We start from the raw sequence: 15,200 nt of genomic DNA, 5'->3' as shown, positions 1-15,200 counted from the left end.
GTGAATTTTTTTTATATACAGCTTGAGTAACAACACAATGAGAATGATAATACCTTATGGTTACTTGTTCAGACCATCAGCTGTTGTATCTATAGACTGAATCAGTGGTCAGTCAGCTGTTGTATCTATACACTGAATCAGTGGTCAGTCAGCTGTTGTATCTATACACTGAATCAGTGGTCAGACAGTCAGCTGTTGCATCAATAGACCGGATGGCTGAATCATTGTTCAGACTGCCAGCTGTTGTATCTATAGACTAGATAACTGAATCAGTGGTCAGACTGCCAGCTGTTGTATCTATAGACTAGATAACTGAATCAGTGGTCATACTGCCAGCTGTTGTATCTATAGACTAGATAACTGAATCAGTGGTCAGACTGCCAGCTGTTGTATCTATAGACCAGATAACTGAATCAGTGGTCAGACTGCCAGCTGTTGTATCTATAGACTAGATAACTGAATCAGTGGTCAGACTGCCAGCTGTTGTATCTATAGACTAGATAACTGAATCAGTGGTCAGACTGCCAGCTGATTGCATCAATAGACCTGATGGCTGAATCATTGTCAGACTGTCAGACTGCCAGCTGTTGTATCTATAGACTAGATAACTGAATCAGTGGTCAGACTGTCAGCTGTTGTACCTATAGACTAGATAACTGGATTAATCATCAAAATGTCGTTATTTCTGTTAGATTAGTATAAGTTAATTATCTGTGGCAAGGATTCAAGCAGGGTAACTGAAATGCTTCATAAGACTTTTTTCAAGCAATGAAGAAGTCAGGAATTGTGTCAGACTGCACACACAGTATGAACACCGGATCAGTGTGAAAAAAACCCGGAAAATAAGAAGGTATGTTCACATAAAAAGATCTGAGAGGCTTCCTAAGACAGGGGCAGAAAAGGGGCAAACAGTAACACTGTATGGACTGTGAACAGAATAAGTGGTCGCAAGCAGACAACCGCCAGGAATGGACTCACCTGGTCACGCGTTCAGCAGTGATGTGATCCAACGAACGAGCCAGTTTACGGGACCAGTAACATTATATGTTATGGCTTACTGAAAGAAGCGTCAGTAAAATACATAAATATAAGCCATAGTTTTGAAGGCTTCATAGGCAAAATTGTTTGGTAACAAGCAGGCCAACATTATATTATTCACAAGGTCGTGTAAAGGTGACGTGATTCCCTCCTATGAATGACAATCACTTACAAATCATTAAACACTGGTTGCCGGATTGCCAACTTACCATTTACTAGTACACAACCAAACATCTAGCTACAGACACAAATGTTGGGCCAAATGATTATTTGCTTGAAATATCGAGACAATATAGTCATACAGCAGGGCTCCAGATAAGGGCCGTATCGGCGTATGTACGGGTAAAAAGTACGCACGATACGGTAGGAAATAATTTAGAAAACGTAGCACATACGCACCACAGCAATGCTGTACGGTCTTGGAATCATTCACAGACGTATTTATCTGAAAGAGTGTTGTTTTATTGTTTATTGACCTGTTTAGCAATAGCTGTTTAGAGTAGCAATGTTGTGGTGCACATATGAAACGAAACACATGATTACTTATATGCCATTAAATTCCATTCAGTATTAAAATGTACTCTTTAAGTTTTTCCAGTACTCCTATATTGAAAAAATAAGGAGTACGTACGTACTTCCTGATGTTGAAAAATTATCTGGGGCCCTGCTTAGAGTGCATAATCGGAAGGAAATTTCATGAAGGGTAAACTATTTCCGCAAATTGAAACACATAAAATCCCATCAAACTATTTCCGGTTTTAGATCCGTACTGTTTTCATTAATCTGCTTTGGGTTTAGGTTGTGTACACAGAACCAATCCGGTTTCAGAATACTGATGTCAGAAGCGGCAGACGAGAACACCTTCGAAGTTTGCGAATCATTGTCACTCTGACAACTCTGTACCTGTTTGTCACCTACACAGGGGCCACCTACAAATGGTCACGTAAGTATGTCATCTAACGTGCCCATCAAACAACCATTAGCAAGTATACATCCGATGTGGGCAGCATTTTATGAATTGATTAAAAAAACTCGAAACTATGGAAGCCCCAGTTCCGCCTTTTCAAGTCCAAATTTCTGGAGATTGCGGAACATTACGTGACTGACAATTGTCAGTAGATGGTATTGCTTTAATTTGTTTACGATTCATTTGCCAACGTGAGACACAACCTGTTTACGTAATCGTTGCCTGTTTGACAGCGCCCATTCATGTGTTGTTCAATTTCCTTATATGGATGTGTCCACGCCTTGAATGACGCAGATTAGCTAAATATAGATATCCAACCCTGAAGTGAAGGTGTTTCCCAAATAACGATTTATCATACTTTCTAAACACCTGCACAGATATTGACTACAACAGGTTCCTTCATGTATTTTTAAAAAAAAGTTCTACTCATGGAAGATAGCATTGTTTCAATTTGTTGTGTTGGGTACATATTTTTAAGGAATGAATATTTTTGTTGCACTGTTATAAATAAAATAAGATATTGATATGATTTTGTGTAAGATAAGTGACTTAATAAACATACTACTGACTAACTGTCCGTACTAAGATTATTAATTATTTTCGATGGGTAATATTCATTAATGTAATTAGTATACCGAGGACACCACTGACCATATGAAACTAATACACATGTTATTTCTGCATAGTAGTTGATGTAACATATCAAGATTTGGGAAGAAACATCTATCCCAGGAAATGTACAAAGTGTAAATAACTATGTATAGGTTGTTGAGGAGGATGAAGAATGAGTCAGTAAATATTGCTTGATGCCGCATCAGCAATTTTGCAGCTATTTGCACCGAGATATCAGGGGTGGAAATAACTTTAAGATTGCTAGTGTACTCTGGTCATATGGTCTCTGACTCTGGTACAGTGGCACATGTAAAATCACTTGCCCTGATAATTTTTCCTCTGTACCGGACGTTTTCTTGTTGATTTTTTAAATAAACAACATAAGTAACATTGGAAAGTCAACTGGACACCGGTACAGTGTGATATACAAACACTGGACTCGGACGTCGGGCAATGGGTTTTTTCCATCCCTGGATATGCATAAAGAAGGGAAGAGCACAAACTGAGGATGTGGCTATGGTCACCATGTAAGGACAATGTACATTGCATTAAAACAGTGTTACAACATTAAAATTTCTGTACACAGAATAACCCAAACTGTACAGTTACACAAGATGTGATTGTATTCTCAGCATTATCCAATGTTATCAAATCGAAAAGGAATATGAAAGTACTTGTTCAACATCCACACACCTTAACCACAATAGCTATTGTTTGTAGACCAGCACCGGACAGTGGACTCTTGTCACTGTGTATTGTCCTCATGAACAGCTGTTACACTTTCTGTAACCTTGCTCCAAAGTTGTACTGAATGCTAAGCCCATTTATGGATATCTTAGTAATTCCAACCTTTAAAAAGGCAAGTCTAGATAAGCTGAGAGCACTGTGTTCTTTGTATGTATATTTTTTAGAAATTATCATTTAAACTGTTAATTATTGCCTTAGAGACTTGTGCAAGTCTACACTTTCTGTTGCAGCTACCTTCCTGGAATAGCCTGCAAGAATGGTTGATCTTGGAAACTTTGTAAGTATTAATTCAACAAATGAAACAAAATTTGTTATGTCATCAGTTGGTTTGATTAAGTCTAAATTGAATAGTTTTGTTTCTTCAAATATATTTAAGCCCAAAGAATTATGCAATCAATAGAATGTATATATAGATACATATAGAATGTAGATAATATAGAATTTCAGTGTGTTCTTGAATGCATCTTTAATGCCCATTTTAAAACAGTTACAGAACCGACTCCCTCCACCCTTTCTGCTTCAAGATGAAGACGAGGCTAACTCTGTGGCTTCAAAAGGAATCAGTGATGAGTTTGTCAAACTCCCCACTGAGGAAGAAGACACTATATTCAAAGCTGTCCGACTTAACGATGTGAACAAGATTAGCTTGATGCTGAGACATGGAACCGATGTCAACATGGTACACACAGGTCGGCTGTAACAGGATGTCATATGTTTCTTTTTCCCACTTCAGACAGAGATCACTTATCATGTTGTGTTATTGAGGTCTACTTATTGAGAATCTAATGGTAGATACTGCTTGTGTTTGGGGGAAGTCTGTCAAATATGATTAAAACAATGTGGTAACTAGGGGTGTCGCGATATGCGAATGTATCGATGCATCGATATATTTCTACTGACGATACGATACGCGATACATGCTTGCGCGTATCAATTCTTATTTTACAACTTTATCGATTCAAATTTTTATGCTATATCCATCTCCTTCAAAGTCTTGATAGTAAAATTATACGAGATCGCTCCGATAAATAGATGTAGCTAGCTTTACTTAATAAACAGGTTGGAAACTAACAGCTTTTGTGATTGGCTAGACTATTTTGATGGACCAATCAGCAAGCGCGTACGTTGCCGGTAAGGTAATGCTATGAAAAGGCGCGAAAATTATGTATCGCGATACGTATCGTATCGTGACCTTAAAATCGTGATACGTATCGTATCGTGAGATTGGTGTATCGTGACACCCCTAGTGGTAACACTGTTGGTATAATAGTTATGGGGAGACTAAACATGCTTTTTTCATGGTTTGGTGCCCAGCTGAGGTGTAGATCTTTTAATATTTACCCTGTGTAGTAATCTAAATCATTCACTGATCGATTTATTGCCATCATGAATAGAGCAGATTGAATAAGTGGTTTTTTTTGTTAACAGGGTTTTGGAAAATGAATAATTTGTTATTATCATCAGACAAAAGAAAATATAATCTTCAGTTGCCTGTGGATGCAAGTAGACATTTGTTGACAGCATGAGCAGCGAGGTTGAGGTCATAATACACGATCAGCCAGGTCATGCATTAAAACCAGTACTTCATGTGCTAAAGATCAGTGTTTGCCCAGTGGCACAAATGTTTAGGAGTCATCATGACTCCCTGGTGTCATGAGAGGGAGTCATGGACATGTTTTTGGGAGTCAACTTCAGGTTTGTCACTTTCATGAAGAAATCAGCTGTGATTATTTAATAAGTCCAGACCAATTTTATTTCTTGTTTTGCAGATTTTTTTCTTGTTTTGCAGATTTTTGTCCTCAGAAAACCTAAAGGCAGGAGGGAAAAAAAATAAAAAATAAAATCACCAGTCAAAGTAATAGTCAAAAGTATTTTACTTTTGGCAGTTTATGAAGTGTATATGGGGCAAAAAACAATCTAAAAGCAATTTTCTTGTAAGTTTACATTTTTGGCCCTAAAAACATTAGGATTTAATTTTTTTAACGGTGAAAATTATTTTTTATTTTTTATCTTATTCTTGAAAAAATACGACAGGCAGATCCGTAAAACAAGAAATAAACTTGGTCTGGCCTAGTGCCCAAAAAACAAGGTAAGGCAGGTCAGGTATTTAACAGCACTGAGCAGTTAACTGGCAAACATTAAACTCCTTGCACAGAAACCGAAGTTTAGATTATCAGAACTAAGGGCCCAGTAGCAATGCATCAACAATGACGCGAGCTTCTAAAATCACTGTGTATTTGATAGGGCTGCGCAATATAACCGGTTTACCGGTATTTACCGGTTCAGACATGAAAAGGATACGTATTGTGATACGCTGATCGAAAACCGGTTGACATGCATTCGGAAAACGTCGTAACACTCGGAAATCTTCGGATATTTCCTTGTTTCATTTGTGCCAAATATTATTCACATTTTTATTTATCATGATTAAAATTTGTTATTAAAGCTTAATCAAGCATAGTGATTTTGTTGTGTTTTTGCTCTATAAATCAAGCAGTAACTCGATTATAAGTAGTGTTTTGTTTAAAAATACTTCATGCAATATATTGCAATGCATATCGCAATACATGCTTTTGCATCGCAATATATCGCAATATGAATATTCTCTGCAATACCTACCCCTAGTATTTGAGATAATTTGTACGTCAAATACGCAGGTTTTCTGCGTCATGGCAAACACTGAAAGATTACCTTGGGACTTTCTATTGAAAAATCAAGAGACCTTGGCATTATCTTTCTATCCAACATATCACTTGAGGAATATGTTGAATCTCTCTGGAAATTATGTTCGAACTGTTTTACATCTAAATATCTCTCTCAGCAATAGACATTAGCGTTTGTTCAAAGCAACGTGTCATGTGGGGAGCATGCCTGCAAATCATATTTCTTTCACATCCCCAATATCAGCAAAATCAGCTCTGAACAGCACAGTCAAACAACCAAATGTCTCTTGTAACTTAAATATCATAATATACCAACTAGATTACTGCAATTCACTGCTAAATAATTCAAAACTCAGAGGCTTGTGTTGGCTCCAGAATTTGTTTTACCAAACATTTCAGTCCTGTTTCATGTTCCCTTCAGTGGCTGCTAGTGAAGTGCTGAATGTTTGGTGGTAGCCATGACGATGACATATACTACAGCATGTACTGTACTGCAGGTGAGGCGTGCATGGTGAAGTGTCCCTCCCTGTTCCGCAACATCCAGATGAAGAGGTACTGTCCACTCCACGTGGCTGTGCTGCACTCAAACATGGAGGTGAGGACTCCAATATAAAATGCTTTGCAGTGTACAGTATTATCAATACCTACAGGTATGTGTGGTAGACTAGTGGTTAAAGCATTCGCTCTTCATGCTGAAGAACCGGGTTCGATTCCCCACATGGGCACAATGTGTGAAACCCATTTCTGGTGTCCCCCGCCTTGATATTGCTGGAATATTGCTAAAAGCGGCATAAAACAATACTCATTCACTCACTCCAGCTTTGGATGTACTACATTCATCCAGTGCCCGTGAATACATTGGGATAATATACAGTGTAGGCCCTATTTTTAACCTATGAATCCAAATACAGGTTGGTTATATTAGACCAGTTATCACTCGGTATACATTGCATGACATCATTTCCTGCCTTAAATCCAGTGCAGCATGTACAATAGCCCTGTGAACTCAGACACAGGGTACAGCTCATTTTACTTCTATGAGTTATACCAGACCTCATTTCATTCGTTAAGAAAAAATGACATGTCACCTCTACACCATATTCATGAGTGATGAAGGAATGTAGAATGTACTTATTCTTTATGCATTGGTGGTGTGTAGAGAGGGAAGTCTTATTTACTCATTTACTGGTAACTGTATTAACTTTGTAATGTTTTCTGCCATGTAACTCTATGGTTCTTGTTCATAGAAGTGCTAACATAACTTTACAATGGTGGTTTCATGACATGAAGTAAACAATATTTCACTGTAGGACACATTGGTGCCACTTCTATTTCTATGGGGAATGGGGAGTGTGTAGAAATGATATGCCCTAAATTATAGGAAACGATGATAAAACTTTCCTATGACAGCTTGTGCTAAAACATTATGAGTCTGGGACTGTTTATTATCAAGAGATTTTAATCTGAATTGTTATTAACTAAAATAGCTTGAACAAAATACATGTAAACACAGGCTACAGACGTTTCTACTCTTGAAGGTAACATTAAAACAGTCATGGATGTCTAATACTAGTGTTTTGACATGTCAGACGATAACAGTTCTGTGCTACCATGGTGCTGACATGAACATTAAGGACGGAAACAACCGGACCCCCATCTTCCTCGCTACTGCTGCCGCCAGACAGGATGTCGTCAAGTACCTCATAGGAAAAGGTTGGTAATTTGGTGTAGGATGAAGACTATTTTGGTGTACATAGTGGGGATTCTAGGTAAGAATTTGGTCCCAACCTATACTTATGTAACCTCCATGTAAGATGCATGTAGATGGATAAGGTGGTCAGACTTGGTGGCTTAATTGATTGAGGGTCATTGTACCCTGTAGGTATGTAAAGTGATAGGATGTACCCGATGGTATGTACCCCAGTGCAATGTACCCCGATGGTATGTACCCTGATGATATGTACGCCGATGGTATGTACCCCTATGGTATGTACCCTGAAGGTATGTACCCTGATGGTATGTACCCCTGATTGTATGTACCCCAATGGTATGTACCCCGATGGTATGTACCCCAATGGTATGTACCCCGATGGTATGTACCCCTATGGTATGTACCCTGATGGTATGTACTCTGAAGGTATGTACCCCTGATTGTATGTACCCCGATGGTATGTACCCTGATGGTATGTACCCCTCTGTATGTACGCCGATGGTATGTACCTCAATGGTATGTACCCCGATGGTATGTACCCTGATGGTATGTACGCTGATGGTATGTACCCCTCTGTATGTACGCCGATGGTATGTACCTCAATGGTATGTACCCCAAAGGTATGTACCCCGATGGTATGTACCCTGATGGTATGTATCCCGATGGTATGTACCCTGATGGTATGTACGCCGATGGTATGTACCCTGATGGTATGTATCCCAATGGTATGTACCCTGATGGTATGTACGCTGATGGTATGTAGCCCGATGGTATGTACCCGATGGTATGTACCCTGATGATATGTACACCGATGGTATGTAGCCCAATGGTATGTACCCTGATGGTATGTACGCTGATGGTATGTACGCCGATGGTATGTACCTCAATGGTATGTACCTCAAAGGTATGTACCCTGATGGTATGTACCCTGATGGTATGTATCCCGATGGTATGTACCCTGATGGTATGTACCCCGATGGTATGTACCCTGATGGTATGTATCCTGATGGTATGTACCCTGATGGTATGTACCCTGATGGTATGTACCTCAATGGTTTGTACCCCAATGGTTTGTACCCCGTTATGTACCCTAATTGTATGTACGCTGATGGTATGTACCCCGATGGTATGTACCCCAATGGTATGTATCCCGATGGTATATATGTACCCTGAAGGTATGTACCCCGATGGTATGTACCCCGATGGTATGGATCATGTTCCCTGATGGTATGGATCATTGCTTTCAATATCAAATTGAGTGTGCACCAGACTTATTTATAGTGTTTACAGGCTGCGGTCATAGAACTTCATTGGGTGGCATTTTCGAAGTTTGGAAGTACAATATTGAACAAACTTTATGGATAAAAACTTCTTATATTTCGTGAGTGAGATGATTCGATGCAGATTCCTGTACTGTTTTCACATTCCTGCTTCACAATAGTGCAAGAATCTGTATCACAACGTCACTCTCACGAAATAAAGGAAGTTGTTATCGATATTGCTGTCATAGAGGTGCCATATCGCTTGGGAACCTTTTGACTACAAACATTTCAGAGTAGGTTCCAAAGGGAACGTCAGCTGTAGATGCTTGTTTCTTGCAGCTATTTAGTTGGTCAACTTGAAATTAAAAGGTGATGGGGAGTGTTATTAAACGAGCAGTTAGTATTTTAGCAAGTATATCGCCTTCTGTTGATAAAGAAAAAGCATTTTGTGTGTTGTATGTTGCGTTGAAAGTCACAGTGCACAGGTGTATCATTTCACCCCTATCCAGTAGGGAAGGTGGGGTAACCTAGTGGTCAAAGCGTTCACTTGTCACGCCGAAGACCCGGGTTCGATTCCCCACATGGGTACTATATGTGAAGCCCATTTCTGGTGTCCCTCGCCATGATATTGCTAGAATAGTGCTAAAATCAGTGTAAAACCATACTCACTCACCCTATCCAGTAGTAGAGAGAGGATATAAGTGGCTGGAGACCTCGTAATCTTGAGCGTGATATTAGACTCCATTTTATTTGACTTCACCAGGCGTGGATTTGAATAGTCAGACCAGCAGCAAGCGTAGTGCTCTCATCGAAGCAGTGTGCCTGAATCGTCTGAACCTGGTGGATGCCCTGATTGGGGCGGGAGCAGATCTGGAGCTGGAAGACATCAAGGGCACAACAGCACTGGGACATGCCATGATGCAGCCCAGGGTCAGTGTCAAGGTCGTCAACCGACTTGTGGAAGGTACGTGGATATTTCATTTTATATGTTATGTTTAGGAGCCAAACATTCTTGAAAAATTGACAGTCATCGACTTTAAGTTTGTTGAACACACAGTCTATTTTAATTCCACTTTGAGGAATTCTGGAACTGAAATATTTTCAGCTGAGGTGTTACATCCATTCTGTACATTTTGGGGGACTGGATCTTCTGTTCTGTATTGTGTAAAACCCTGGAAATGTGATGTGAAAAAATGATAAGGGATGTGTTTCAGCAAAATGTCTCTCTGACACAAATGTTTTGGTTGAAATTAGTATAATGTGAAGGTCCATTAGACAGAAGGCCTTCAACATCCGGATAGCCAAGTGACACTGCCACTATCCTGGGGCTTACAAGCTAGCAGTAAGATCTGACGTTGGTAGACATCCTTGTTGGATGAACAGAGTACAGGAGTTTATCTGGACCTGATCAGAAGCTAATAATAAGCCTAAAATGTAAATGACCACCCAAGAATTGTCAATAAATTATATTGCCATACAAATTGTTAGGTCAAGGTCATGTAATTGCCAGCAGTGATAAGTAACAACCTCTAGAATTATTGCCTCTGCACTTTGGAATGTCTTCACGCTTGAATTCAGAATGGTGTTTGAAGTTTGTAGCTATTTGGTAATAATAGCTGAACATACATGTACATGAAAGATGTGTTTGAATAGACTCCAGTCAATGTAGAACTCCTAGAAGATCACTGGATACGAACGCTATACATATTTAATGTTATTATTGTTATTAATCCAGTCCCCACTTGACAAGTAGATGAGAGACAAGTCAGGTTGGAAAAGGCCTCAGATAGCTCTCTTACCTCCCTTATATAGGTACAGACCTTTTCTAGAAACTTCCTGCCATGAAGGTTTACAACCAGGGGTAGATAACTCTGATCACTCCTTGCAGCTGATGTTTTCACTATCACTTCATTCCTTTGCTGCCATTAACTTTTATACAATGTCACATATATTACTTAACACAACACACATGACACCATATTGTACTATTTCTCCAGCGGGCTGTAACGTGAACAAGAGAACCCAGAAAGGAGCAACTCCCCTCATGTTTGCCGTCAGCTTGAAGAAGCTGGACAAGATCAAAGCGTTGATAAAGGCCGGGGCTGATGTTAATGCAGTGAGTAGCAACATATGTTGCGAGGGTGAAGCTGGAGAGCAAGTTCATGATAGGTATCATGATACTAAGGTCAAGATGGAGTACTTAGGGACCATTCATTATTTATGGCTAGGGGGAGTGAAGCTGATTTTATGGAGAAGCATGTACAATGTGAATCCCCCCCCAAAAAATAAAATAAAAATAAATAAAAATAAAATAAATAATAATAATTAAATAAATAAAAAAATGTACAAATTATTATGTACAAAATAAGTGATACCCCCACCACCCCCTCCCATAATTTCTAAGCATAATTTTAAACATATTTATATGTGCAAAATTGCTGACCCCGTAGTACATGTGTACAAATTTGATGACCCCTAGCTCCCTGAACAAAATGGGTGAAAAAAAACCACCCTGTTACACACACACACACACACACACACACACACACTTCATCATCACTCCTCTTAGACTCACATACATTTGTGAAAAAACTTCTTGATCATAAATATTTCAGAGCAGGTTTCAAAGCTAACTGTAGGCACATGATTGTAGTGGCTATTTTTAGTAGAAAACTTGAAATATTTGACAAAAAAGTATGGTATTGGGAGCGTCATAAAACAACTTGTAGGTATTTTAGCAATTGTATGTTTTGTGTTGATACAGGAAAATTATTGTGTCATAACATTGCATGAAAACTCACAATGCTTGAGTGCATAATTTTATCACTTCGGTCGGTCAATCCTTGCTCATTTCAACAGATTACAGGATCATTTTTTCCATTAAAAAAATATCTACTTATGAAATGCTATGAAGTATTTAAGGGTCTGCTTCTGATTTTGTAGTACTTGCAAACCACTTTATGGTTTTACTAAGGTCTTGGAGAAACAAATATATGATCCTCAAACAAGGTTGTCTTCAACAGTGACATAAAGCTCCTAGATGACATTTTTTTCTTTGCTGTGGTGTGGCTAAGAGCGATGTACATTCACCTCAACCATCCCGTTTCTACCTGTTCCAGGCTGACGATTCTAAAATTACAGCATTTCATCTGGCTACCAATGATGGGCAGAGTGTAAATATTGCAAAGTTCCTCCTTCAAAACGGTGCTCACCCAGATCTGAAGGATAGATTTGGTAAGTTTTATAAACATCTAATTGAAAAGAGTAAACCTTCCAGTGTTCTTCGGTTTATGTGACCTTGTATTGAGGTGTCCTAACATCTTCACTCAAACGATGTTGCATGAGTTGGTTGGTTTGTTGGTCCGTTGCATCAGAGTACGGAGTATTAACAACATGGACTTTAACAGGTTCCTATGGAGATCATACATATGAATCTCCTGTGGATGTTGCAGGTAGAACACCACTAGAGAATGCTGTGATGCAAGGCAAGCTCCGAGTGCTTCAGCTGCTGCTGTTGGCTGACTGTGACAGAAGCTACAGTCTACTCAGCAGCGATGCCGTCCAGGTGTTGTGTGACCGCGTCCCTGTGTTCCGAGACTGGCTCTACAAGGAGATGTACAACCCCAAAAGTCTGAAGCGACTATGCAGAGGAAGTTTACGGCATTGTCTCACACTTAAGGGGCTCACAGCCATAAATGAACTTCAGCTACCTCAATCACTGAAAGACTTCCTCCTCGTCAGATATTATGATTGAGCTGTTATTTAATACTTGAACTGCTGGATCACAGACAGCCTGTGATAGTACTCTGCAGTATGTACAAAGTACACAGTAGATATCAGCAAAGTGGAATGGAACAGATCGTTGGGTATGTTCATTTGACTTGACGAAGAACTATTGAAAGCTCCTTCAGATACTGCAGCCTCAGAAGGGTATATCTGTGAGACTAATGTCATTATTCCTCAGAGTTTGTAGCAAGTCCTGCTTGAACAAAACAATGTGTTGTTTAAATATTCTGTCAGTTTTATTCAATTTCAATTTGTAGCAACATTGGGGCTTTAGTAAATGTCTGAACATTTTCGCCTCAAGTTCTACCAGTCAGTGAGGACTACAGTCATTGGGTTCTTACATGTCTTAAGCATACTTAGAAGCCATGGGCTGGCAGACTAGCGGGAACTGAGGAGGCTGTACTGACTTGTAAGCTCCTTCCACAACCTTTACATCATGGTTGAGAAAAAAAACAAGGTGATGTTTCTCACTTGGTCAACGGGGCGGTGGGGTAGCCTTGTGGTTAAAGCGATCACTCGTTACGCCGAAGGCCCGGGTTCGATTCCCGACATGGGTACAGTGTGTGAAGCCCATTTCTGGTGTCCCCTGCTGTGATATTGCTGGAATATTGCTGAAAGCAGCGGAAATCCCAACTCACTCACTTGTCAATAGATGGTTCATTCAGCTTTGCCTAGGCCTTGCACTGTTGCTGTTAGTTCCTTTACCTGTGTTGAATTTTATTGTATGATTTACTTACACTGTTGAATGTTCTCTTTGAGGCCTTTCTTCATTCTTCCTAAATTTTATATCTCATAAAGAATGAATGAATGAATGAATGAATGAATGAATGAATTGTCTTTATTTCCTCCAATAATTTCGGAGAGTACAATGAATTATGACATGAATACAAAATACATGATTATGTACAAATCATTTTAAAATGTGAAAGAAAGTTAAGCATATGTATATATAATACGTATATATAATACACTGGGGCGTGATAAATGATGATTCAGGTCATACCAGGATATATGTTGTTTATACATCTTGTGTGTGATGAATGATGATTCAGGTCATACCAGGATATATGTTGTTTATACACCTCATGTGTGATGAATGATGATTCAGGTCCTACCAGGACATATGTTGTTTATACACCTCATGTGTGATGAATGATGATTCAGGTCCTACCAGGACATATGTTGTTTATACACCTCATGTGTGATGAATGATGATTCAGGTCATACCAGGATATATGTTTTTTATACACCTCATGTGTGATGATGGTGATTCAGGTCATACCAGGACATAAGTTGTTTATACACCTCATGTGTGATGAATGATGATTCAGGTCATACCAGGACATATGTTGTTTATACACCTCATGTGTAATGAATGATGATTCAGGTCATACCAGGACATATGTTGTTGATACATCTCGTGTGTGATGAATGATGATTCAGGTCATACCAGGACATATGTTGTTTATACCTCTCGTGTGTGATAAATGATGGTGTAAGTCATACCAGGACATATGTTGTTTATACACCTCATGTGTGCTGAATGATGATTCAGGTCATACCAGGATATATGTTGTTTATACATCTCATGTGTGATGAATGATGGTGTAAGTCATAGCAGGATATATGTTGTTTATACATCTCATGTGTGATGAATGATGATTCAGGTCATACCAGGATATATGTTGTTTATACATCTTGTGTGTGATGAATGATGATTCAGGTCATACCAGGACATATGTTGTTTATACACCTCATGTGTGATGAATGATGATTCAGGTCATACCAGGACATATGTTGTTTATACATCTCATGTGTGATGAATGATGATTCAGGTCATACCAGGATATATGTTGTTTATACATCTCATGTGTGATGAATGATGGTGTAAGTCATAGCAGGATATATGTTGTTTATACATCTCATGTGTGATGAATGATGATTCAGGTCATACCAGGATATATGTTGTTTATACATCTCATGTGTGATGAATGATGGTGTAAGTCATAGCAGGATATATGTTGTTTATACATCTCATGTGTGCTGAATGATGATTCAGGTCATACCAGGATATATGTTGTTTATACACCTCATGTGTGATGAATGATGATTCAGGTCATACCAGGATATATGTTGTTTATACATCTCATGTGTGATGAATGATGGTGTAAGTCATAGCAGGATATATGTTGTTTATACATCTCATGTGTGATGAATGATGATTCAGGTCATACCAGGACATATGTTTTTTATACACCTCATGTGTGATGAATGATGATTCAGGTCATACCAGGACATATGTTGTTTATACACCTCATGTGTGATGAATGATGATTCAGGTCCTACCAGGACATATGTTGTTTATACACCTCATGTGTGATGAATGATGATTCAGGTCATACCAGGATATATGT

General features: G+C 39.0%; 1 protein-coding gene and 1 long non-coding RNA gene across 2 annotated transcripts; one reads left to right on the top strand and one right to left on the bottom strand.

Moving 5' to 3' along the window:
* The first annotated feature begins 1,849 nt into the window (after positions 1 to 1,849).
* On the top strand, positions 1,850 to 13,786 carry LOC124278656 (serine/threonine-protein phosphatase 6 regulatory ankyrin repeat subunit A-like). The gene is made up of 9 exons (XM_046714428.1): positions 1,850 to 1,981; positions 3,595 to 3,641; positions 3,852 to 4,053; positions 6,525 to 6,622; positions 7,617 to 7,740; positions 9,764 to 9,964; positions 10,998 to 11,116; positions 12,120 to 12,234; positions 12,453 to 13,786. Exons 2-9 carry the CDS (start codon positions 3,621 to 3,623, stop codon positions 12,752 to 12,754), a joined length of 1,182 nt encoding a protein of 393 aa, XP_046570384.1. The 5' UTR covers positions 1,850 to 1,981; positions 3,595 to 3,620; the 3' UTR covers positions 12,755 to 13,786.
* Positions 13,787 to 14,294: 508 nt separating this feature from the next.
* Positions 14,295 to 14,925, bottom strand: LOC124278657. The gene is made up of 3 exons (XR_006899146.1): positions 14,876 to 14,925; positions 14,540 to 14,595; positions 14,295 to 14,371 (listed from the first exon to the last, which is right to left on the bottom strand). It is a non-coding gene; the product is annotated as an uncharacterized LOC124278657 (long non-coding RNA).
* Between the last annotated feature and the right edge of the window lie 275 nt (positions 14,926 to 15,200).

Source organism: Haliotis rubra, unplaced genomic scaffold, assembly GCF_003918875.1.
Source record: "Haliotis rubra isolate DU_JTF1 unplaced genomic scaffold, ASM391887v1 Scf24, whole genome shotgun sequence".
NCBI classification, from domain to species: domain Eukaryota; kingdom Metazoa; phylum Mollusca; class Gastropoda; order Lepetellida; family Haliotidae; genus Haliotis; species Haliotis rubra.
Note: the sequence above shows the minus strand (reverse complement) of the source record. Positions and strands in the feature narration are given on the sequence as shown.